Here is a 25,351-nt window from a genome sequence, read left to right as displayed (position 1 = left end):
TCGAGTCGGGTCGGGTTCGGGTTTAGGGTGAAAAATACCCGACCTAAAAAATATATAATTTTACCTTATATATTTAAGAATAATTACAATAATACCCCTATATATTTTTTCTAATTAAGTCACTGTTTTTATTAAATAAAAATAATTTTTTATTATTTCGGGTCGGGTTTCTAATTTATATATTTGGATTGGGTGAAACTTTATTTTGATCAGGTCGGGTCTCGGATGGAGGTTCCCTTGTTCTCGGGTCGGGTCGGGTGAATCAAAAACCCGACTCAACTCGACTTATGGCCATCTCTAATTGTGATGATTTTAACCTATGATGTTTATTAGCATGATTTTTATAATTTATTAAAATGAATAATCAATCAATAAAATTAAAATTTAATTTTTTTAAAATTTTTTATAATATATTATTACATATAATTTATAAAACAAACTAAAATTAAGTAAAAAAATAGAAAGACAATCATGTCATCTTATATTATCGAAATCAAATTCATCTAACATGTCTACGAACTAAACATAATATAAAATTAGATTTTAATTCAATTTACTTCCAATCAAACATATAAATTAGATTCTAATTAAGCAATCACCTAAGGATTTTTCCCGGCGGACAAAAAGGAAAGAGAAAGCTCTGGGTTCCCATCTCTTTTTCGCCTGAGAAATAGAAGCAAAAAATGGCGAAGAAAGCTTCGAAGTCGAAAAATGATCTTTCATCTTCGACCTCCGTTGCTTCAGCTAAGAGCCCATCAACAGCCTCCAATCAGTATTTCTCTCTGTCATCCCTTCTCTTTGTACTATTTTCTTTTGTAATTTACTAAAGAATTATAGCTTTATTTGTTTATTTTTGCTTGTAAGGAGTTTTTGGGGTTAACAATAGACACTTTTGCTTAATAAAAATTGGTAGCCAAATGGTATTGAGGATGAAATCAAGTGATAAAATGAAGAAGATAGCTCAAGGGAGTGCTGTTGGCGAGAAAGAAACGAGACCCAAGTCAAGGCTCAAATCGAAGCAGCAGCAGAAGAAGAAAACAAAAGTCGATGCTAAAATGCCCAAGAAACCACCGACTGCTTTCTTTTATTATTGTGAGTTTTGCTTGTGTAATCTTCGTTCATGGATTTGCTTTAGTTTTTGCTTATAATATCATTTCTCTTAGCCGCAATTGCTCATGCTTCTTGTATCTTTCCTTGCCTTGGAACCGGGAATCAGGTTCTTGAGTTAGATTTTATAATTTATGGTACTTTGGTTCAAATGTTTATGCAATATATATATACACTTTATAGATGGATTTTTGCTGAACAATTCCGGTATTATCCCAGAGGGTTTGCTTCTCAGCTCTATCCCCAAGGGGGCTGTTCAGCGGGAGCGTCTCAGATTTCGAACAGGTGAGCTTATCAAGGAAACTTGAAGAGTTTGCGCTTGGTGGGACTTGAAACTAATGTCTGAGAGCATGGACATGAGTTCAAATCCCACCAAGTACAAACTCTTCATGTTTCCTTGGTTGACTCACCTATTCAGTCATCCAAGGTGCTCCCTCTTCACGGACCCCCAGGGACAGAGACGGGAGGAAAAAAATGCTACAGGGGTAATACCGAACGTGATGGGGGCCTGTAAAAATCCTTCAACATTATGTATGTATGCATGAATGTCCTCTTGTGATAGACATTGATCTAACCTAGTTTTCTTTCTCATATACTCAAGGGAGGATTTTCGCAAGGAATTTCAAGAGCAGAACCCGGATACCAAGTCAATGCGTGATGTATGTTATGGTTTTGAGAACACAAATCTTAATTTAGAAAAATGACCTCTCTGTCTGTAACATATATGTTAATGAATACTGCAATATGTTGTTTCAGATTGGGAAGGCATGTGGTGAGAAGTGGAAGACGATGACATATGAGGTTTGTGCTGACTAATCTTGATTGGGGTCTATTTTTTGCCATGGACCTTATGAATTCATATCATTGAGTAATTGACATATGCTATTTTGTTCGGTTGCAATATGAGTTGTCCATGATCAGCGTGTAAATTATAATCTGGCTATCTGTTATGATAATTTAACTTGGTGATATGCTTGTACTATTTAATAGTGGAAACATGTTTGTTTCGATTCTGAGAGCCAAGCAATTTTAGTAACGATGTTTAGCTTCGTGTTAGCCCAAATCCTTGGCCATGGTCATTGGTGATATTGGTTTTTCGAAGCATACTTAAGTTCTCTTTAAAGACGAGGTGCACATTTGTTATCTGCTCATGGATTTGTTCAAGTATGAAGAAAATAGTTTCGATGTCCAACTGCATAATACTTCTAAGATTAGTATGTCATTGCAGGGTGCTAGAATTGTTTCGATTTTCGTTATTAGCTTATTGCACTAGTAAATGATTTTCTTGTTCTAACTAGGGATGCAGAATTTAGTAGCATGCATAGAAATAACTTGACACTCGGTAACTGTACATGCCAAGGATGCCAAATGTCTTAGGTTGATTCATATTCCGCAACCTGAAGATAGTAAAATGTACATAACAATAGAAAATTAAGGACTTCAATAATCGAGAAGCAACTATTAGAGTTGTCTAACATACTAATTTCAATTTCTATTCAATAGGAGAAAGTTAAATATTACGATATTGCGACTGAGAAACGAGCAGAATTTGATAGAGCCATGGCAGAATATAATAAAAGAAAGGTAAACTTGCTTTAAGTTTTCTACTGAAATTTTATTTCCAAAATAAGCAATTAATTTATCTCGCTGAAAGTTTTCGTCGTTGCAGGAAAGTGGCGAAGATGAAGAAACTGAAGATGATTCGGATTATGAGGAATAAATCGAAACCTTAGTGTTGTAACAGGAAATGCATAGATGTAGTGGCTTATGACTTACGAATTGCACATATTGATGTGGGGGGGGGGGGTATGTTCATCATCCCTGTATCATTTTTTGTGTGTAAATTTCTGCTTGGATATTGCCCTTACATTATTACCTTGCAGACTTGAAAAACGTCATCTGACAATTATAATTCAAGTGAATATTCATGAATTTGATGGCTATCTTTTGCATCTCCGTTCCTATTTGTCTTGGATTTTATTCAAAATGTAGGAAGCTTGACAACCCGGAATTTCATTCAAATTCCAAATCCCAAAATAAAGGGATTGCTGGATGATATAGTCCCTGTGGTGAACATGAACAGCAGGCCCGAGGGAAATGAGTGCTTTCGTAATTCTCTCAAAGGCAGATTGTAAGGTGGTGAGTAATGCTGCATATGATATGGAAATGCAGCTATCGTCCCCGAATGCAAATCCAGGGGCTAATGCAATCTGAGCCTTGTCCAGGAAGTATCGACAAAGTGACCCCAAATTTTCGATATTACCAAAACCTTCAGCTTGGTAAAAATTGAAACCAATGAATAGATAAAAAGTTCCATGATGTTCTGATACCTTAGCGCCTTCCAGTACCCGAAACCCTTTAACTAGGAAATCTCGTTGTTTCCGGCATGCTCATCATGGCGAAAACTGCTTTCCGGCAAGCATAGCTCAAGCCTAATGCAGCAACCCCTGCTTTTTGGGTCCAACAATGCATCAAAGTAGCGGACCAGTTATCACAAAAGCCTTGGAAAAACCATTGCCTGTAAAAGTTTGCTCCGAGATTCCTGGCAATGATGCAAAGGTCGTGTTGAGTAGCCGGTGAATGAAATCGGGAAGATTGAATTAAAAAGAAGTAACGCTCAAGGTTGAACTCAAATATCTTAAATGTTTACTTGACAGAACCCTAATTTTCTCACAATCAATAACATCAGTAATAGAAATGGATCAAAAGACTTCAACCAATGACCAGTTTGTCGAATCTAAGATTATTAAGAAACGATCAACAACTGACAAGCAGCACTTCATTTCTTCCTTTCATAACCAAAAGAAACATGAGGCAAAACTTTGTATTAATTTCCTTGAAACGAATCGATGAACTCAGCAAGATCCATTTGAACAAGCAATGATGAAGAAGTAGCTCTACCACTCATCAGCTGGTTCAACTCTTATTTTCATTTACACTAATTATTTTAGGAAGAAATGCTTCAATTAGTGGAGGATAAATTGACGGAATAGGCTTTAAAGGGCACGATGAAAGGATGGAAAATAGAGAGTATATTTAGCAGAAGATGGGAGCTTGCTGTAGAAGAGTCACAGAAGCAGGAAAGACAAGAATCCCACATCTTTAAGATAGAAGCATGTGGTCCACAAAAGAACCTATAAATAAGCGCAAACTCGATGATTTGATTTACGGAGCTGCGCACTGAGCTTAAAGCCGCCTTTTACTAAAGAATATCATGTGCTCGGCATACGCCTATTTTTGGAAAGCCATTCCTCGTTGAATAGGCTCTACAATTCTCAGTTTAAAATGTTTATATTTGGCCTTATATTTTTGAGCAGTAGTTTTGGGTCTAAAAGCACGAAAGTGTGATCTATAACAGCAACATGATACAAGAAAGCAATTAGTCAACATTACACAACAAATGATAAACTAAATAAACCCTCGACAAAGTTTAGTACTTGCACAGAAAAATGATACATGAAATCAACGAGTTGATCATTAACGCCACTACTGATTTACAGGCAATGTTGGATTTAGTATGAACTGGAATTCTTGTTCATGTGATTTCCATTATTTAAATTATATTATCTCTTGAATTAATATATGGTTTCAAATTAAATAAATTATATATATGAAGATTTTCTTAATTCTATTTGTAGAATTAAGAAATTCCAATGATCAAATTGAAATTAGTTAAGAATATATTAAAAACCCGCGTTGATTACCTGCTTTCGTGGAGTTCCTTTTTGATCATTAAGTCCCCTTTGCAGGAGTTGGCTTAGCTAACAGCAAACGCCCTGGCAATGACATCTATTTGGTATGCATTGGGAACTGAGTTGGACTTTGTATGCATTCATTTTAGTATTAACTAGAATTTGTGTTTTTCATTATTTTGCCTCTAATATCTCTTGATGGTTCTGAATATCAACTTATATTCAATTGAGAAATTATCATGTGTTTTTAACCATTTGATGATTATTTGGTATGTAAACGATTGAGTGTTTTAATTTTACGAATAAATTATCACACCTTTTTAATTGATATTCAAAAACAAATAAATGAGACGTGTGATGTATCTGATGATTTCTTACTTCCGCTTGCGTAATTTAAAACCTATATTGTCTACATATAATATGACTATATAGATAAGAAAACTGACGATCTTTAATCGTGTAGAGTAAAACAATTCCACAACTAAAATATTAATTGATAGGGTAAACTATGCTTTTAGTATTTAAACTATTAGTTTTGATCCGTTTTATTATCTTATTTTTTATTTTATTTTTTTCAAAATTATGCTTAATGTTTATTTTTTGTTTCATTTTAGTATCTCGTTATTAAAAATTTAACGGACAGGCCGATGACAAATAGCTCCGGTAAAGGGACGGCCAATCTGAACGACGGACCAAGGGGAGAATGACGAATCGACCAACGTAGTCCAGTTTTAGGTCCATCGGACGATTAACGACAGAGATAGAAGGATGAAGAAACTGAAGAGCACATCGTCGATTTGGAGAGATTGAAGCGTTTTCCGAAGAAACGGAGTCCGAAATTGCGCTCATGGGATCAAAAAGTGCAAGCCAAAAAGTTTGGCCTTTATCAGTTGACAGATGCGACCCATGACTGTAGACACAAAAGCCTCCAAGCTCGTCCGTTATGTTTTTAACGGTGGGATATTAAAATGAAACAAAAATGAAACATTAGGTATAGTTTTAAAAAAATAAAACTTTAGATATTAAAACAATACAAAGCTGATAATTTAAGTACTAAATGCATAATTTACCCTAATTAATATTATATATAAAAATAAAAGTATCTGATATACATGTCGTGCGAATTTAATTTATATAAATATGTTTTTAGGAATTTTTATTCACCATTTGAGGTTTAGACTTTATAGTTTATGTTTAGAATTCAAAGTTTAAAAGGAATAATTATCCCAAAAAAAAAGTTTAAAAGGAAAGGGTTTAGCTTTATTGGTTAGAGTAAGGGAGTAAATTATACTTGGTTTTGGGGTGATTCTCCTCCCATTTACATATTATTAAAGAATATATGGATATAATATATTAAATTAGAGTTCCTAATTTTTGATTTATTTTGATTTTGTTCCCCATTTTCTATAGTTAATTCTATTTTACTATTAATTTTTTATGATTAATTATATCTTGTCCTCCTTGAGTTGGTATCTTAGTTCCGACGTCTCTTATTAGAGTTTTAGATTTTATAATTTAATATGTTGTGTAAAATAAACAATTTATGCTTCAAATAATAATCTATATATAAGTAAACAAATATTTGATACACTATGTAACTAAAGTTTAGAATTTAGAGTAACATTCAAAAGTTAAAATTTTAAGGTTAGGACTTGAAATTTAAAATTAAAAGTATGTAACCTTCAGTCCATACGTATATTAAAAATTTATTATATGAGTAATAAACAAATTCCAACTTTTATTCGTTAGCAGTCCAAGATCGGATGCCAATATTAATATTAAGATAAATTTCACACACATCGCATGGCAAATCAAGCACAAGAAGTACACAGTCATAAGAATTTATTTACTTTTGACTTTTTAAATTTATAAATTTAACTTTAATTGTCAATATCTAATAAAATCTTTGTCATAGTTATATGATTTTTTTGGATAAACTTAATGGATGATAAGATTGTATATATTCAGAATATATTTTAGACGTTAATAACGTATATATACTTTACAGTACAAAAACTATTCAAATTTATATAAAGATAATATTTTCTTTTAATATTAAAACCTATTAATGAGTTCAAACTTATAATATTAAAACTATGTTTGTTTCAGTACACTTCTGGTTCGAGCTACCGTAGCTTTTGACTTCCTTGAAGTTTGCTTACCATTCTATTTTAACAATGACGTGTTCAAGTTCTGCAATTTTTGCATTGCATTATATCCATGTAACTTGTTATATATATTTATGTCTTTTTTGTTGCGAAAAACTTATCGTTATGTACTTAGTATTGGATCACAAAATTGGTTTTACGTGTATCAGAGCGGTGAATTTGAAATCCTTAGACATCATGATGGGTGTCTGGGAATCTGTGTTGGATCTAGATATGCATATCTGCTGGTAGATGTATGTCATTTTTTGTAGACAGTATCACCTGGGATAATATCGTACATCAGACTATCTTTAGTATAATGTTACTCATTGTTATGGGAGGTTAGTTCATATCCTTTCTTTCTGTTTTGTTGTTTGTAACGACCATTTACTCTGTGGTCAGCTAGCACGTATTCACTCAAGGAATACACAGCTTGGATGGACTCTCCAAAAGGCAAGTGTTATGTTGTTTTTCTTCGACTTTTTAGTTAAAGGATCTCCATTTGAATGTAAATTAATTCATAGGCTAGCTAGTTTAACACAATGTCAGCTGACCAGCTGGTCAAGTGGGGACTAACACCTTGATCTGATCTATGCGTGTCACCTGACCCTTTAAGGCAGGGCTTGGTGGGTTGTCTGAACAAAGGAATGTCTGTGATCCTTCTGACACTGCTTGCACTTGGAGAAACTGGTAGGTTCAAATTTAGTTGCAGCTGCTGCACGCGTTAGCTAAAAACTTTTGGGCCTCGGAGTTGATAGTACGCCTTGAAGTAGAAAATATTTTAACCAACATTCCCAGGAATTCAATGTTTTAACAAGTGTACTGCTTGCTGTTGTAATTTCTGCACTTCTTGCAATCATCGGAAGAATTCTTGTGTATGCCTTAATCCCTGTCAGAAAAGTCACGGTTGCACTCCTATGCTTTCTTTGTTCTTGTATTTTTTGTATCCGATAAGGAAAGTGCAACGAAACATTAAATATTTACCAAAAATTTTCAACAAGTCGTATAGTAACCAAGTTAGGAAACTAGGAACCCTAATTGAGTAAAAATGTAGTTAAATCATTCTGGAATCCATGAAACGAAGAACAGAAATAATCAAACTTATCCATAGTCCAGTTGAGGCAGAAGGTGGACTTGGGGTTGAAGCCAATCGATGTTATCAAGGTCCATGCATTTGTGTGCTATGTAAAGTAAACGATGGTTGAACATGTTTTATTTTCTAATCATGGTACATGTAAGTTTCTATGTTGATTTCTATTTCTAAGTGTATATTCTTGTTCTTGACCCAAATGGATGTTATGACTTATGACAGGTGTTCCATATACTGATTGGATTTACTATTACTGGTATGCATTTGTATTCAATGCTTAGGTTGTTTTGAATCACATCTAGAATTCAAACTGAACTGCCAAATTATCACCTACCTGCAGGTTACTTCATTTATTTTATCTTGAGTCCTGTTGCTGCATGCCGAGAATGGTTATGCTGGTCATACTCTTGTGGTTTCGTAGCCAGGGTTATGTGTAAATGTTTGTAATAAGATCCTACTTATTTATTTCACTGCAGCAGATTAGTTCAAGCATTAACCAGCGCAAATATGTGTGTTGCAGCCTTCCCCAGAATTCTATTATTTGCTACATTTCTTCTGCTTTTGTCATTCTGGTATGTCTTCTCCTTAACCAACTTATTTACATCTCTTTGCGTGAAATATGATCATGTCTCATATTTAGTAAAAAAGGGATTCGTGGTCGATTACGTTTAGGGAATGATTAACACCCCTATAACGCCAAAAATTGATACTCATTAATTATAAAATTGTCTCTATTATTAGAAATTTCAAAATTCAAAGATATATTTAATTTATAATATAGTTATTTCAAATTTATTACTATAATTTTAAGACTTCTAGGTACTTTAAGACAACCCCTTTCTTGATATTAAAAAATAAATAAATATTAATAAAACATTTCTCTAAAAATATTTAAAATAAATTAAATTAATATATATATAATTTATAAAAGTAGAATATTTAGTTATTTAGAAATATCATAAAAAGACTTCTAGTTGCTTTAAGACAACCATTTTCTTAATATTAAAAAATAAATAAATATTTAAAATATGATTATTTTTCCTAAAAGTAATTTATATAAAATTAAATTTATAAATATGATTTTTTTTAATAGAAAATGAATAAAATAATAATAAATATATATATAATATATTTATGACTAAATAAGAATAATGATAATTAAATATATTGAAATAAACATATAAAATTAAAATAACTAAACAATGTCTAAACAAATAAAATTAAAATAATAGGATTAAAATGCAAAATATAAAAATTAATAGAACTTATAAATAGTGATTAAATTATAACATATTAAAATTAAAATCTTTTATTCAAAATATTATGAAATATAAGTGATTAAAAGTGTAATTTACCCTAATAATTAACACAAGATTAAAATAAATTTAATAAAATTATAAGGGACTAATCCTAATATTTACCCTAAATATATAAATATATATAGGTAATGACTATAATATAATTAAATAAATTCGAAGATAATATTAATATGCTTAGAAATGTAATTTCAGTGACTAAAACGTAAAACTACAAAATACAGAGGGATTGCGTATATGGTTTAACCTTTCTGAAATTACATTCAGATCCCTTATCAATTGTTTTGATGAGGGTATAAATACCCTAAAAACCGACTCCCTTGATCCGTTTCTCTCATTTTTCCATTTTAGCTTCTCTCTCCTACTAAGAGAAAATTTTTTCTCTATGACTTCTCTCTAAAACTCCACCGGAGTTCCGTCCGGCAACCGCGATCCGGCGCCGACCACCACCGCCGGCCACCGTACAAAATTTCTCCCAAATCGAAGCCCGGTTCTCCCTTGTTCTAAATCCAGGCCTCGTTTTTTCTAATAACCCCTAGATAGCCCTAGATCCAAAATAAACCGAAGGATTTTACCTTCGATTAAACGATGGTTCCAGCATCGTTTTCTTTCCACCGTGCCAACAGGTAAGTTTTTCCTCTCGTTTGCTACTGTTGGTTGCTTTTGGTTCGTTCGGTATTGTTGTGTCTTTTTTTTCTTGTTTTCTGTTTAGTATTCCCTCATTTTCGTAGTTCTTGCTCTGTTGGTCTCCTTTTTATTTTGCAGGTTTAGTAGCTTTATAGGCCTCGTCGGAGCTCCCATCGGTCTGGTCCTAAGAGGGTTTTTTCGGTGAGTCACCGAACTATGTGGTGACTCACCTTGTAGCTGCGACGTGGGGGGCAGATGGCTCTTCTAGAGGCTTCGACGGTGAGGTGGCGTGTCGGCAGTAGGCGTTGGACCACCTGGAAGAGGCGTTGGGGGCCAGATCCAACGATTGTTGATATTGATGGCTGAGACATAAACCCTAAATAGTTTAAGGTTTCCTTTAGGATGCTGGATTTGGGCCGGTCACTGTTGGGCTTCGGGTTATAAATGGGCCATCAATTTATAATTGGGTCGTGTAACTGGGCCTGTTTGTAATAATAATAATAATATTAATAATAAAAAATAATAATATAATAATAATAATAAACAAATAAACTAAAAATAAAAAAAACAAATTGAAAAAAACTAGCGTCTTCAGCTGCTCCTCTTTGCTCATTCTTATGTTAATGAGAATAGGGCAAAGACGAAAAGACAATAAGTTTTTTTCATTTGACTTCACTTGATTATGATGGCAATGTTGAACAAATTCTTCTTTGGGATTAGTTATTCTCATTATGAACTCTTCCATTTTTCTACTGGGAATGACAATTTATCTTCTTCTGTGATAAGATCTTCAAAAGAGCTATTGTTGATTCAACTTCAATATATGATGAATCAAATTAAGTTTGAACAAGTTCTTCTCATTATGAACTTCTTCTCCTTCTTCAGATGAGTTCTTTTTATTATGAACACTTCTGGAAATATTGATGCTGATCTATCTCCTTCTGTGATAGAGTCGTGCAAAAGGTTGAACAAGCTCTTCTCATTATGAACTTTTTCTTCCTCTTCAGATAAGTTCTTCTCATTACGAAATTTCTCTGGAAAAGCTAATCCATCGAGTGATGAATTCGAGCAAAAGGTTGAACAAATTCTTCTCATTATGAACTTCCTCTTCCTTCTTCAGATGAGTTCTTCTCATTATGAACTCTACCTGGCAATGCTGATCCATCGGATGATGAATTAAAGCAAAAGGTTGAACAAGTTCTTCTCATTATGGACTTCTTCTTCCTTCTTCAGATGAGTTCTTCTCATTATGAACTCTAACTGGCAATGTTAATCCATCGAGTGATGAATTAAAGCAAAAGGTTGAACAAGTTCTTCTCATTATGAACTTCTTATTCCTTCTTCAGATACGTTCTTCTCATTATGAACTCTAACTGGCAATGCTAATCCATCGAGTGATGAATTAAAGCAAAAGGTTGAACAAGTTCTTCTCATTATGAACTTCTTCTTCCTTCTTCAGATGAGTTCTTCTATTTATGAACTCTTCTGGAAATATTGAAAACATTTTGCCCAGAGGTCTTATGAATGACCCGAAGGTTTTGAAAACATCTTGCACTGAAGGGCTTACAGATGTGGGAAATAGTTTACTAAGTAAGAAACTATGGAAATCATTTTCTTACTATTCAACAATTTCATTTTTAGAAAAGATTAAATGAGAAACTTTGGAAATCGTTTTCTCATTGAAATAACTTGTTGATTGGGTAACATGCCCCATTTCAAAAAATGTTTCTTCTGTGGATTACGTCCATCTATTCTTTTATATGTTTGTGTGATTCCTGTATTTGAGGTTTTGAATTCTACCTTCTTCTTTTATGGTATCTTTTTTTCATACGAATATCTGCAAAACCTTATGTTTGATTGCAATCAAATGTATCAATGTAATACATTGTCTATTGTGCAATTGATGTTTTTATGAATGTATGAATGTTGATGCAATCTTTATTTAACTTCAAAGTGGTGAACTCGGTCTTCCTTCACTTTATCAAAATATCATTTCAAGCTGGCATTCTCTTTTTTTAAGAGACTCTACATTCTCTGTGCTTCATTTACGTTAAAGTCTCAGAAGAAATGTTTCATTCACGAAATTCTTGCTGCTGTCAGAATTATGGTCTTGTTGCCCCCATTTTATCATGGATAACACTGGCTTTCTTTGCTTGTACTTGTGTAGAAATCCAATAAAGCTTTCATCTTTGAAAAGAGAATCTACTATCTTTGAAGAGAGAATCTATCATCTTTGAAGAATGTAGATGTAGATATGCCTGACTCAGCAAATTGATTAAGAGATCAGCTTCTGTTCTGATTTGACTCTTGAAACACATCATAAGGAGGACTTATCCTAATTCCTTTCATGTCTCCACATCTAATTAGATCTCGAACAAGGCAACTTGGACCATATTATGTCGAGATGTTTAACAACAACCTATTGTTCAACCTTAGTTGGCTCCACTAGTTTCTTGTTGTTAGAATTTCTACTTCCCTTCTGTGGAAAGAAATCTTCATCATATTGCACTTCAAACCTTGGGTTGAAGAAGACTTCATCTTGGATCAATAAATAGAAATACCATATAATCTCAACATTAGTTCAGCATCAGAATAATTGGTTCGTAAAACATTTGATAACATATTCATCATCTCATGTGGTTTCTGCTCAGATGTTCGTAAAACATTTGACAACACATTTTTCCTTTCATGTGACTTCTTCCTAGATTTCTGGTCAAGGAAGCTCTTTCATAGCATTCAGAACTTTTTTTATGATGTCACAAGGCCACTTGAGACCAAAACTCAATGGAAATACAAATGGGATGCTGGTGTGTTTCATGACAAAAAAGTTAGTCAAATTCACAAAGTATGTTAATGCTGAATTAAATAAGAGATACTAACTGATCTTGATATCATCTTGAGCAAGGAAAATGTGATATCAATCATGTTTTCTTCTGTAATGAACATTTTAGAAAGTAGAAACACATCAGCTATAAGATCCATGTATAAAAGGAGGTTCCTGGAATTCTTGTTGCTGTAGATGAAATGCACATGATAAACCAAATAGATGAAAACTTAGTTCACCCTGACTGGAAATGATAACCCCCAGTAACACCGGGAATAAGGGTAATATACGTAAGTTGAGCCTCTTTATTTAATGTCATCAAGTAAACAAAAATTGATATGAAAAACAGCTTCATAGCCCTAACAGTATGATTGAAACTAACTGCTAGGAACCTTAAAGAAATATTTTCAATCATCATCGACATACGAAATGCCAAACTCGAAGCCGAGATCTCGAGGAATTAAACCCTGGATCGAATGGTTTGCATGGGGACCATCTTTTTCCATGCAACCATGATGTAGCTTAACAAAGAACACACTGTCATGTGACGCATGATTAAGAAAATTAAGTATTTGAAACCATTCTTGATGAGTAAATATTTGTTCACCAACAGGACCCTAAAGCAACTGCCTGATGAACGAAGCAATTATATAGTCAGCTCGACTTCCACTGCTTCTCCATTTTCATTTTTCATACCTTTCTATCTCATTGGAAATATTTGCTCAAGTCAATGATCTTTTCATAACATATGAGCTTTCAACATGGCCAACATTTGCTGATACAGACGTTAAAAAATACATCAACATTTTGATTCTTATTTGAAAGGGGTTTTCAGCATGTCCCAGCATTGGCTAATACAACGTCCAAAATATATCCACATTCCTGATTATGATTGAAATGGGCTTTCAGCATGCTCCATCATTTGCTTCTGGTTAATCTGAGCCTTCAAAATGCACCTCATAGATCTGTCTGAAGTAACTTTTAAAATGGCCCAACATTTGCTGATACAGATGTTAAAAGTGTGATCAACATTACTTCTTACTGAAATGAGCCTCCTAGAATGCCCAAATATCCATACTGTTGTGATCTTTCAAAATGCCCCATATGGATCTTTTCTGTTTGAAATGGGCTTTCGAGATGCCCCAATATTTTATTTCTGGTTTACTCTCAACATCTGTTTGACTTGAATATCATGATCCTCACGAGGTCAACTTTTGACAATGCACTGTTGTGGGTACTTGTGGCTTTATCCATGCCCCAAATCTATTTATCTTGAATACTCTCATTCTGGTGTCACTAAACATCAATGTTATCAAGTAATTTGAAGAATTCTCTTCATGTTGTCACAAACATAAGAAGTAATCAATTATTTGGACGAAAATGTCTGATATATGTGCTTCTTCTGGATGAGGTACTCATTTTTTGGATCTGGAGGGATCTAGTCGGACAGAGTGGTATAAATCGTAATAGCAAGACTACATATACAGTAGTACATGCTCTTGAAAAGTCTGCACCCATGCAACATCTTGATTCTGATAACTACTAATCTGATTATGAAGCGATCTTTTAGGATGATTTCACAGATATTGATAGTTCTTCTGATACCGAGAAAATCCTGAATTCTGATTCTAATAAGGAGAATAAAATGTTATACTTGATGAAAATGGGATACTCAGAGGCTGAGGCTTCAATAGCCATGGATAAATGTGGTATGGATTCCTCAATTGCAGAGTTGACAGATTTTATATGTGTTGCTCAAATGACTAAGGCTGCTGATGCACTTTTTCCGATAGAAGATAAGAAGCCATTATGCAATGATCCCAATTATAAAAAAAGGCAAAACTCAGGCTATGATTTTTGGAAAAGAAAAAAGCAGAGGAAGATTGAAAAGAAGCTTCTTAATGAAGACGATCATGCAATTCATCTTTCAAATCCAATGATTGGTGTTGGGGTTCCTACCAAACCATATCAGATAACTCAAAGAACACTTCCAGAAGATACTATTGGGCCTCTTTATTTCTACTACGAGAACATGATACTTGCTCCAGTTGGTGTTTGGACCGAAATGTCACGGTACTTATACGATGTAGAGCCAGAGTTTGTAGATTCAAAATGTTTTTGTGTTGCTGCATGGAAAAGGGGCTACATTCATAATCTGCCAATTGAGAACATATTTCCTCTTATTCCCTTCCTCCACGCACCATACATGATGCTTTTTCATTGACAAAAAAATATGGTGGCCTTCCTGGGATCCAAGAACAAAGTTAAACTGTTTACAAACATGTACAGAAGTGCCAAATTGACAGAAAGGATCTGTAAGGCTCTTGAAGCTTATGACGATGAACCACCTTCGAGTGTACAGAAATATGTTCTTGATGAGTGCCGAAAATGGAATCTGGTATGGGTTGAAGGAATAAAGTTGTTCCATTTAAACCTGATGAGGTGGAAATGCTTCTAGGTTTCCCTAAAAACCTTACACAAGGATATGCTAGAGACATGTTCCCCTGGTGGTATCAATATCCTGTCTCTTTTTTCTGGGATCAGTGATGCAGAAGTTGCCTTTTACTGTCTTGGCATACCTTTGAAAACAGATGTGCAAGAATTGAATAATGATCGGTTGGGGCAATGAGTAGATTTGGCGAATTTGACCCTGTTGTGGGTGGCATCCAGTGTAACAACCTTACCGGAAGAAATAAACATCATCGGGATAAACTAGAAGGTTTTTGTTGGTGCATTTTCTTGCAATGACTGCCTCTTCTGCTACTTCAAGATATATCACACTCTTCCCGAACTATGGAAAGGTTTGGTTGATAGCAAGATGAACCAATGTTACCCAATATGAAAGGTCTATAAGTGTAGAATCTGTTCCAATGTCTTATTCTGTGCCTATAAGTTCTCAAATTCAAGTTCAGTAATCTTCTGAAAGACATTATGGATATAATCCTAACAAGAAAAATGATCGACATGAAAGAAGCCAATGATATATCAAGATCACGGTGTAACCAGAGTGCAGATGGTGGACTTGTTCATTCCCATAATACACCTAATGGGACTTATAGCCCTGTGATTTAATCTTTTAGAGAACATGGATTGATGGCTGGGGAAAATAATTTGTCTGATGGTTCTTATCGTCCTTAGCATGAGATAAGTTATAATATTTCTTGATGAATTGCTAATAATGTCACAGGGGAGCGTCACAAGTTCAATTCTCCAGACTTTCTGGCTTCTTGGACCACTTGCTTTCAAGAAAGTGAAATGCTTCATCATTCTGGTCTCGTTTTTTCTACAATAGAGGTAGAATAAACAACAACTTGCTTCAAGAACCTTCCTCATTTGAGACTGTCCTATTTGAAAATGTTTTTAACTTCTTTCTTTATCGAAGAATGAAAGAATTTTGTAAAATGTTGCCTATCACAGGTTCACAATAGAATCAAATCATAAGCATGAATTTAATGAATATCAAATAAATCCATTACACTTTTAAATAAAAAAAATCATAGTCCTATGGCAAGTGTCAAAATGATTGACTGATTTAGGGCTTAGGTTGATTATGGTAAAGTAAGGTCGTCAGGTTGATCCAGCATATATGTCTTCTTTGAGCTTCCACTATCTTGAAGGAATGGTTGTTATGCTCATCTCATAGAGATACTTATTGGTTCCAGAATCTCAGGAACGTCTTTGGGATGTGCAATGCTTCATCAAGAGCTTAAGATCGTCTCTTATGTCGTTGTTGCACCATTCAATATTCGAGCCGCCTTTTTAGGTTTTGACTTAAATCCTCCTTTGGTTCCAAGATGTTATTTAAAAATTTACATCTTGAACCCCCTTTTATCATTTTTCATATCATATATTAAAGATTTTAAAAAACCAATTTTTACAAATAAAAATCAATCATGAGAGGCGGAATGAAATATGAAATAGTCTCTTTCACATAGAAAATCCATGTATGATTAGAATGGACTTTTCAGGTACGTAACGTAGGCCAAGGTTCAGGGTTATGAAAGAAAGGGATAAAAAGGCCCAAACAAGTGTTTAAGGGTAATTGAACCAATGATCAATTCATTCTGATGCCTTCAATCTTGCCTTGCTTAACTTGGATCTGCTTTGCTGGGGATTTTTCCATAAGATTCATTCATCTCCAGCATTTCTTGTGCTTCTTGTTGAATATGAATTTTTGAACTTATTGCACTTGATCAACCTTGTAACTTGAGGCTTAATGAGTCACCTATCTTGATTCAATTTTTTTCCTTTTTCCATTTTCCTTTTTTTTCTTTTTTTTGTTTTGTTTTTTTGATGAATGAGTATATGACTTCAATTACTTTGAGCACCTCCTTTTCCTCTTGCATTTTGGAAATTCTTTCGTTATTCTTGAATGGATTGATCTTCAAGCACTTTGTATTTGCTCCATATTGTAGTTCAAAACTCTCTTCATTTCATGAAGTTTTGCCTTCAAATTGACAATCTCTATTCCTGTGAGCAGATACCCTTCTTATTGCCCCCAATGTGAAGGGTGATCCTTTGTTAGGGTTGAATCAGAAGAAAAATCATTCAGGCTTAAATGGGGACAATAAGGGATATATTTTTTCCCTTTTACGAAGGGATAAATGAAACAATGTCGTTCGCCATCTCATACACATAAGCCTTTGTAAAAAGAGGTATCCCCAGGGGGATGAATATTCAAGATTAATCTTTGTTTACATGAAAACAATGTAATTAATGCATGATATATTTATCTAAATCAATCTTTTTTCTTCTTCTTTGAGTATGCCCCAATCACTCGAAATTTCTTCGATAAGTTCGTCCATGATGCCTCATCTCGTCTCTTCTTGCGGGAAGATTCACGGATAATTTGAAAGTTTGGTTCTTTTGAGGTCTTTTGGTTTATGATGGTTTTGTATTTGGAAGGACAAATGTGTGACTTTTGAAGTCGTGTATCGTGGAATGTTATAAATCAATCAACTCTGCCCAAGAAGGTAAACATATGGATTTGGTGTCTCAAAAACAGGTAGAGACATGACTTCAGAGTCTCAGATAAATGTATGGTCAAGATTTGGTTTTTGTAAGGGTCAAGTAATTGGCATTGGATGGGATATGGAATGTATAATTTTACCACTTGCCAAAGATCTATAATTCTTGAAAAAAATATTTAATCTACTTGATACTCAAAAATGTCAAGATTAAAATTTAATTCCTTGCTCATAACCAAAAAGCAACACATGTTTATTTATCACAACAAGACAGAGAAAGGAACAAAAACAAATTCAAACAAGATGTTGAAAATAAAAAGTACTACAGTGATAGATAACACTTCCACTTGTTTATCTATTATGCCTCATCATTCTTTGAAGGTTGGGTGTGTACTTAGCCCAGGATTTTCATCTTTATTTGCCCCCCATTTCTTGATCATTTCTTGTGTCAAGGCTCTCTTGTCAAAGAGCATCTCTATTTCTTTTAGCAGTGACCAACAATTCCCTGTTGAATGCCCAGATATTCCCAAGTGAAAATTACATAAACTATTTTGATCATAGCAATGGCATAAGGCTTTGGTGACACTTTCACCAATCTTGGTGTAATGTATTGGCCTTTAACCAAATGAGGGTACAGATCTGAGATAGATTCTTGAAACACATTCAAAGTTTTTCTCGCTCGAGAGATTATCACTTTCTTTGATTGTTCTGAATGACTAAATGCTCTCTTATGATCAAGGGGGTTCTGGATGCTCATTTCAGCTACAACTGGGGTAGTATTAACCAGACTCATTAAGTTGCCCCTTGCTTTACAAGTTATAGGTATCTGAGGTGTCTTCTGGGTTATATCTGCTCCTATTCTTTCTTAGACCTATGGGTCAATCTCGAATTACATCCATGGGAGCCTTTTGATTTATTTTCCCATTTTCTTGCGCCCGATATTCTTCGCAAGATTTGGTCATATTAGTCTCTGTTGAAGCAACGATTTCTGAGCATTGAACCTTAACCCCTTCTTTTATCTTGCATTTTTGAATTGCTTGCTCTAAAGGATCTTGGAAATTTCCCTCAAGGTTACCAGGAACCTTAACTGAACAATTTGGAATTCTAGATTGATTTATCCAAGAAATATCCTTATAGGTCCAATTCTCATTTGGAGGCCATTGTGGTTGAACAAGTTGTGGAGTAGTTAATCTGGCTGAGAGCATTTTTGGATGCAATTTTTCATTCGAATAGTGGAAGGGAGGAAATTGAAAATCCTGCACATTCTTTTTCTTCTTGATCACTCTATAAGGTTTGGCACCATGTTTAACTGAATAAGACCTCACTATATTAACCTCAACTTCTTTCTCAACGTCAGTATTATCAGAGCCTCTTATCTTACCATTCTTGATAGCTATCTCGATCATTTCTCCACTTATGATGATGTCAGAGAAATTATTAGGGGCAACCCCTATCATGTGATTAATAAAGGGGATTTTTAATGTGCTTATGAACAAAGTAGTGAACTCCTTTTCAGTCAACGGTGGATGCACTTGAGAAGTGACGTCACTCCATTGTTGTGAATATTATTGAAATCTTTCATTGCACTTCATATTCATGTTTTGCAACATTGTTCGATCAGGGGCCATATCAGTCATATGCTTGTATTGACCCAAAAAGGCTTGAGCTAAGTCTTTCCAAGATCGTATTTGAGTATGTTTTAGCTGATTATACCATTTGGATGCAGACTCAAATAAACTGTCTTGGAAACAGTGGATTAACAACTTTTCATTCTCCATATAGCCAGTCATACGACAATAATACATGGTGATATGATATGAAGGGCATGTGGTCCCATTATACTTCTCAAAATATGGAACTTTGAAATTTGGTGGGAGAACTAGATCGGGGACCAAACTTAGCTCTTTGGCGTCAAACCCATAAAATGACTCAACCGTCTCTCTAGATTTTATCACATCTTCTACATTTTTCATTTGTTGGATGAGTTTTTTCTTCTCAACTAATTCATTTGGGTCAGAGATCTCATTATCAGTAGAAAATTCTTTTGGCTTCAACCCAAAGCAGTAGAACAGTCAGTGGGAAACAAGCTCCAGCTTGATATTGTGAGTTCTTAACAGCGAAGTGAACTGGTGATTAAATTTCCTGGTGTACAGAGGTGTGCTCAGGAATGTGAACAGGTGTAACACCCAAATGATTTGTGGGATTTTCAACAAAACTCTTTCCAGTAGTCTGGTGCTTCCCAATCATTTCTTTCATATTATTCAGTAGATCGATATGAGAATTTGCGATATTAGCTTCAATTTGTGCCAACTTGCTCCTCAATTCTTCCTGCCTATCTTTTTTCTCTATCTCAAATTTGGTTAGCCTATCTTCCGTTTCTTTAGTCATTTTTCTTGTGTCGTGCTAAGCGTTCTTGCTACAAGGAAAAACCAAGATCACTTCGGTTGAAATCTTTATTTTAATGAATGAATGTTTTAATACATGTTGTAAGTTTGAAACTATAGATGTAACTATGCAAAGATGCACATGCAAATACAACGATGCAAAAATAAGAATGCAAATTGTGCACTACAAAAGCAAACATAAAACTATAAATGCAAAATGAAAATGCAAAATGCAAATGTATGTATGAAAAGGTGTTACTCAAGAGTGATCATCTTAGAATAGATTTCATTGAACACAAAAGTTTCGTGCATCCAACAAAACTTTTACATGTAGGGGATAGCTTTCAGTCCTAACTTCAACAAAACTTTACATATAGGGGATAACTTTCCCTCCTAACTTCTCTAAAGCCAATTTTAGTCTATCAGCTTATGGGTCATATTGCTTGTCTGGACTGCGGCTTCTTTGATGACATTCTCTTTTTCCTTCATCTTCTGTGTCACTTCTCGAGTTGCTCATTTTCCCTTGTAAGAGAACCTTTCTGTCCAAGAAGTTCTTGGACAAGATCTTCATATATGTTCCAGTTCTTTTTCATTTTGGTGACCCCTGTTATCCACTCTTCTGGAGTGTTTCCTATGCCATCTTTTTGAAAGGCTTGACTGATCTTTTGGAAATCTTCATGCATGATTTCCACTTCTGTGCTCAATTTCTTGTTTTGATCCTTCAAATAACATACTTGAGCTTCATAAAACCCTCCTCTACTCTGCGTGTCCCGACTGATACTCTTACCGTAGACTACTTTTGGTATCAATCTGGCAGGATCTTTGTGTAATACTTTTGGTATTAATATAACAGGATCTCTGTGTGTATTTCTCGCTTCTATCATTGGAGTTTCTTCAGGATGTGTTTTCTTGACCGCGTCATATTTTGTTTGATCATAAAACTTTTTGTCCATTTATTAATTCTTTCTAATTTGATGAACAATCTTTCAAGTAAACACCGTTTGGTTATGCCATGATCATACAATGCAAACAAAAGAAATCAATATAAACAAGTTAGAGCAAAACAAAATGTATAAAAATAAAAATGAGAAAGGAAAAAATGAATTGGTTAATACCAATTAATGGAAAGAAAAGATCCTATCTATCAAGGTATAAATACTAACCTCATGCTTTCTAATTCCATGATTTGTTTGGAAAAATTAACCTAACTGCATGATTTCTAGTTCCATTTTTGTTTGGAAATATTATAAAAAGCTAAAACTTATTTCTCCTTTGTGTACACCTACGGACAGGGTTTCGGTATTATCTTATATTCAGAAGAGTTTCTAGGGTTTACTATATGCAGAGTTTCAGTTCTAAGAGTAAATGTACCCGAATTGTCCTTGTTAGTGCCCCCTTGGGCTGCCAACCCTCAATCCTAGTCCACTACAGACTTAAGTGGATCGAGTTCAATTCGAGGGGACACATTTCTCTATGCCTGACACGGAGAATAAATTCTCACGAAGACATAGAGCATATGAACCCGGAAAGCTACTTGCTAGGTCTGACACGGAGAATAAATTCTCACGAAGACGTCACTTTCACTCCCACTTAAAAGGGACAAGCTTGATTATAAAGCTTATGTTATGCAATGCAAGTGTTTTTATGTGAGGAGAAATATTCAAACCTTTGACAAACAAATAAAAATGAAATTTAATAACTCAAAATAAAATAAAAACAATTAATAAAGAAGAATATAAAAAATATTATGAAAACCATAAGTAATAAAAAATTTTGAAAGAAAAGAATTATAAATTAAATATATATGAATTATTAATTTCCAATTTATAGAGACAATTTATAATTAATTTCAAAGCTTGATCAGTCCCCAGCGGAATCACCAAGCTGTCGTAACCGGTTTTCGCCCGGACACGAATTTTTACTTGGTGGAAAAATAAATAAATAAATAAATGAATGATTTTGATTTAAAAAATATTTTGGGAGTCGCCATTGACCTTTTTGGGTTAGGTAGATCAAATACCTAAAAATAATCTTTTAAAACAGTTTTTAAGAAAACAAATTTAAAAGATAAACTGATCTGCGTATAACCAAACATTTTAGTAAAAAAGGATTCGTGGTCGATTACGTTTAGGGAAGGATTAGCACCCCTAAAACGCCCAAAATTGGTGCTCATTAATTATAAATTATCTCTATTATTAGAAATTTCAAAATTCAAAGATATATTTAATTTATAATCATGTTATTTCAAATTTATTACTATAATTTTAAGAAAATCTATTAATTATATATATATATATATAAGATATTTATTTACTTAGAAATATCTGAAAAGAACTTCTAGGTGTTTTAAGACAGTCTCTTTCTTGATATTAAAAAATAAATAAATATTAATAAAATATTTCTATAAAAATAATTAAAATAAATAAATTAATATATATATATATATATAATTTATAAAAGTAGAATATTTAGTTATTTAGAAATATAAAAAGACTTCTAGTTGCTTTAAGACAACCATTTTCTTAATATTAAAAAATAAATAAATATTTAAAATATGATTATTTTTCCTAAAAGTAATTTATATAAAATTAAATTTATAAATAGGATTTTTATTTAATAGAAAATGAATAAAATAAAAAAATAAATATTATATATATATATTTATATGACTAAATAAGAATAATTAAATATATTGAAAATAAACATATAAAATTAAAATATAACTAAACAATGTCTAAAACAAATAAAATTAAAATAATAGGATTAAAATGCAAAATATAAAAATTAATAGAACTTATAAATAATGATTAAATTATAACATATTAAAATTAAAAGCTTTTATTCAAAATATTATGAAATATAAGTTATTAAAAGTGTAATTTACCCTAATAATTAACAAGGGATTAAAATAAATTTAATAACATTATAAGGGACTAATCCTAATATTACCTAAATATATAGGTAATGACTATAATATAATTAAATAAAATTCGAAGACAATATTAATATGCTCAGAAATGCAATTTCAGTGACTAAAATGTAAAACTACAAAATATAGAGGGACTGCGCATATGGTTTAACCTTTCTGAAATTACATTCAGATCCCTTATCAAAACGACGCCGTTTTGATGAGGGTATAAATACCCTAAAAAGCGGCTCCTTGAGCCATTTCTCTCATTTTTCCATTTTAGCTTCTCTCTCCTACTGAGAGAAAATTTTTTCTCTCTGACTTCTCTCTAAAACTCCACCAGAGTTCCGGCCAGCAACCGCGATCCGGCGCCGACCACCACCGCCGGCTACCGTGAACGGTGGCTGAAAATTACAAAATTTCACCTAAATTGAAGCCTGGTTCTCCCTTGTTCTAAATCTAGGCCTCGTTTTTCCTAATAACCCCTAGATAGCCCTAGATCTAAAATAAACCGAAGGTTTTTACCTTCGATTAAACGATGGTTCCAACGTCGTTTGCTTTCCATCGTGCCAATAGGTAAGTTTTTCTTCTCGTTTGCTACTGTTGGTTGCTTGTGGTTTGTTCAGTATTGTTGTGTCTCTTTTTTTTTCTTGTTTTCTGTTTGGTATTCCCTCGTTTTCGTAGTTCTTGCTCTGTTGGTCTCCTTTTTATTTTGCAAGTTCAATGGCTTTATAGGCCTCGTCGGAGCTCCCATCGTCCGATCCTAAGAGGGTTTTTCGGTGAGTCACCGAACTATGTAGTGACTCACCTTGTAGCTGCGACGTGGGGCCAGATGGCTCTTCTAGAGGCTTGGCGGTGAGGTGGCGTGTCGGCAGTAGGCGTTGGAACCACCTGGCAGAGGTGTTGGCGGCCGCGTGGTGCATCAGAGGGCGGCGGCTGTAGTCCCTAGGGTATCATAACCCTAGGGCTTCTTGCTGGATATCTCTGGACCGTTGGATCTTGCCAGATCCAATTGCTGTTGATGTTGGCGGTTGAGATACAAACCCTAAATGGTTTAGGGTTTCCTTTAAGCAGTTGGATCTGGGCCGGTCACTGTTGGGCTTCGGGTTGTAAATGGGCGTCGATTTGTAATTGGGCCGTGTAACTGGGTCTGTTTGTAATAATAATATATTATTAATAATAAAAATAATAATAATAATAAATAATAATAATAATAATAATAATAAACAAATAAATAAAAATAAAAAGACAAAATGAAAAAAAACTAGTGTCACTAATCATCATGTCTTAATCAATTAATATACCAGAGAGCTTTTTATTTATTTATTTTTATCTTTTCCCTGGGTTATCCGTTGCAATGGTACTGAAGCTTAGTGTTTTCGTAAATCAGGACAATATCCTATGATAGTTTTAGTTACTTTCATATTTTCTTTCAGAGTGAAAATTAGTGTTACTTCATTAGCTATACCCCATGTCTATCTGGCGGATTTTTTATAGGGTCTACCTTTGCCACCAGGCAGATGATGAAGAGGAAGAGGATGATGAACAGGGTTTTCTAGAAGCTTTAATACAAAATTCTTTGAACAGACCAAGGTCTTCAGTCTCAGATGGTAAGCAACCAGCATTTATATGGACTTTTCTTTTCATATCAGTCGAAGATTTTCCCCTTATCGGCATAACTTTGTGATGACAAAATATGTCTAACATCAGGCCAACAGAACTTTATTTCCCTTGCTACACGTGAACCAAATACCAGAAGTCACGTGTCAGCCTCCCATTCTTACTGTCTAACAGCATGCATATGTATATTACTTAGATTTGTCCCAGAGGATAAGTATCGCTAATTTGAGAAGTTCGTTAGCACTTCTGCTTTAAAGGGTAATATGGGTTATGGCTGGTCTAAATTCCAGAAAATGTTACAGGTCAGTCTTTGTAATTGATTGACTAATTGGTACATCTTAAGAATCACTTGAATAGATGATTCTTTTCTCTTTACATATTTCTTCTCTTAGAGGTGTCCATATGTTTATTCTTTCTCATGCTCAGGTCTCCTATTATGTCGGAAAATGAGGAATGTTAGAACTGAAAGAGATTCATCTGAGACCTGGAAGGTATTATCGTATTATTTTTCATGCCCTTGTGCAACGGAATGGTAAATGATTTGGTCCCATAGTTGTCCAATTTTAAAAACATTTGATATGCCACTTTCTAGCCTTCGCCACATGTATTGTATTTGAATGTATTAACACATGTATATATATATTTTTCAAAAAATAATAAATTTTAAAT

The 25,351-nt window shown here is 33.9% G+C and overlaps 1 protein-coding gene and 1 long non-coding RNA gene across 4 annotated transcripts; both read left to right on the top strand.

Moving 5' to 3' along the window:
* The first annotated feature begins 626 nt into the window (after positions 1–626).
* On the top strand, positions 627–3,042 carry LOC120172904 (high mobility group B protein 14-like). 3 transcript variants are annotated; one of them, XM_039180241.1, is made up of 6 exons: positions 627–772; positions 914–1,092; positions 1,709–1,776; positions 1,864–1,908; positions 2,611–2,691; positions 2,777–3,042. In XM_039180241.1, exons 1-6 carry the CDS (start codon positions 684–686, stop codon positions 2,825–2,827), a joined length of 513 nt encoding a protein of 170 aa, XP_039036172.1. In that variant the 5' UTR covers positions 627–683; the 3' UTR covers positions 2,828–3,042. The 3 variants fall into 3 exon arrangements, with proteins under 3 accessions (XP_039036172.1, XP_039036173.1, XP_039036170.1); XM_039180242.1 differs by having other exon boundaries at positions 914–1,105; positions 1,709–1,766; XM_039180239.1 differs by having other exon boundaries at positions 887–1,092.
* Positions 3,043–8,160: 5,118 nt separating this feature from the next.
* LOC120172920 lies at positions 8,161–24,648 on the top strand. The gene is made up of 3 exons (XR_005521009.1): positions 8,161–8,292; positions 8,377–8,608; positions 24,560–24,648. It is a non-coding gene; the product is annotated as an uncharacterized LOC120172920 (long non-coding RNA).
* Positions 24,649–25,351: the final 703 nt, after the last annotated feature.

Source organism: Hibiscus syriacus, unplaced genomic scaffold (assembly GCF_006381635.1).
Source record: "Hibiscus syriacus cultivar Baekdansim isolate YM2019G1 unplaced genomic scaffold, ASM638163v2 tig00111917_pilon, whole genome shotgun sequence".
NCBI lineage: Eukaryota > Viridiplantae > Streptophyta > Magnoliopsida > Malvales > Malvaceae > Hibiscus > Hibiscus syriacus.
This window is presented reverse-complemented; position numbering and strand designations above follow the sequence as displayed.

Coding starts and splice junctions, on each gene's coding strand:
- LOC120172904 (XM_039180239.1), top strand. CDS start 684: ATGGCGAAGAAAGCTTCGAAGTCGAAAAATGATCTTTCATCTTCGACC. Junction 1,093..1,708: donor GACTGCTTTCTTTTATTATT/GTGAGTTTTGCT, acceptor CATATACTCAAG/GGAGGATTTTCGCAAGGAAT. Junction 1,777..1,863: donor AATGCGTGATGTATGTTATG/GTTTTGAGAACA, acceptor ATGTTGTTTCAG/ATTGGGAAGGCATGTGGTGA.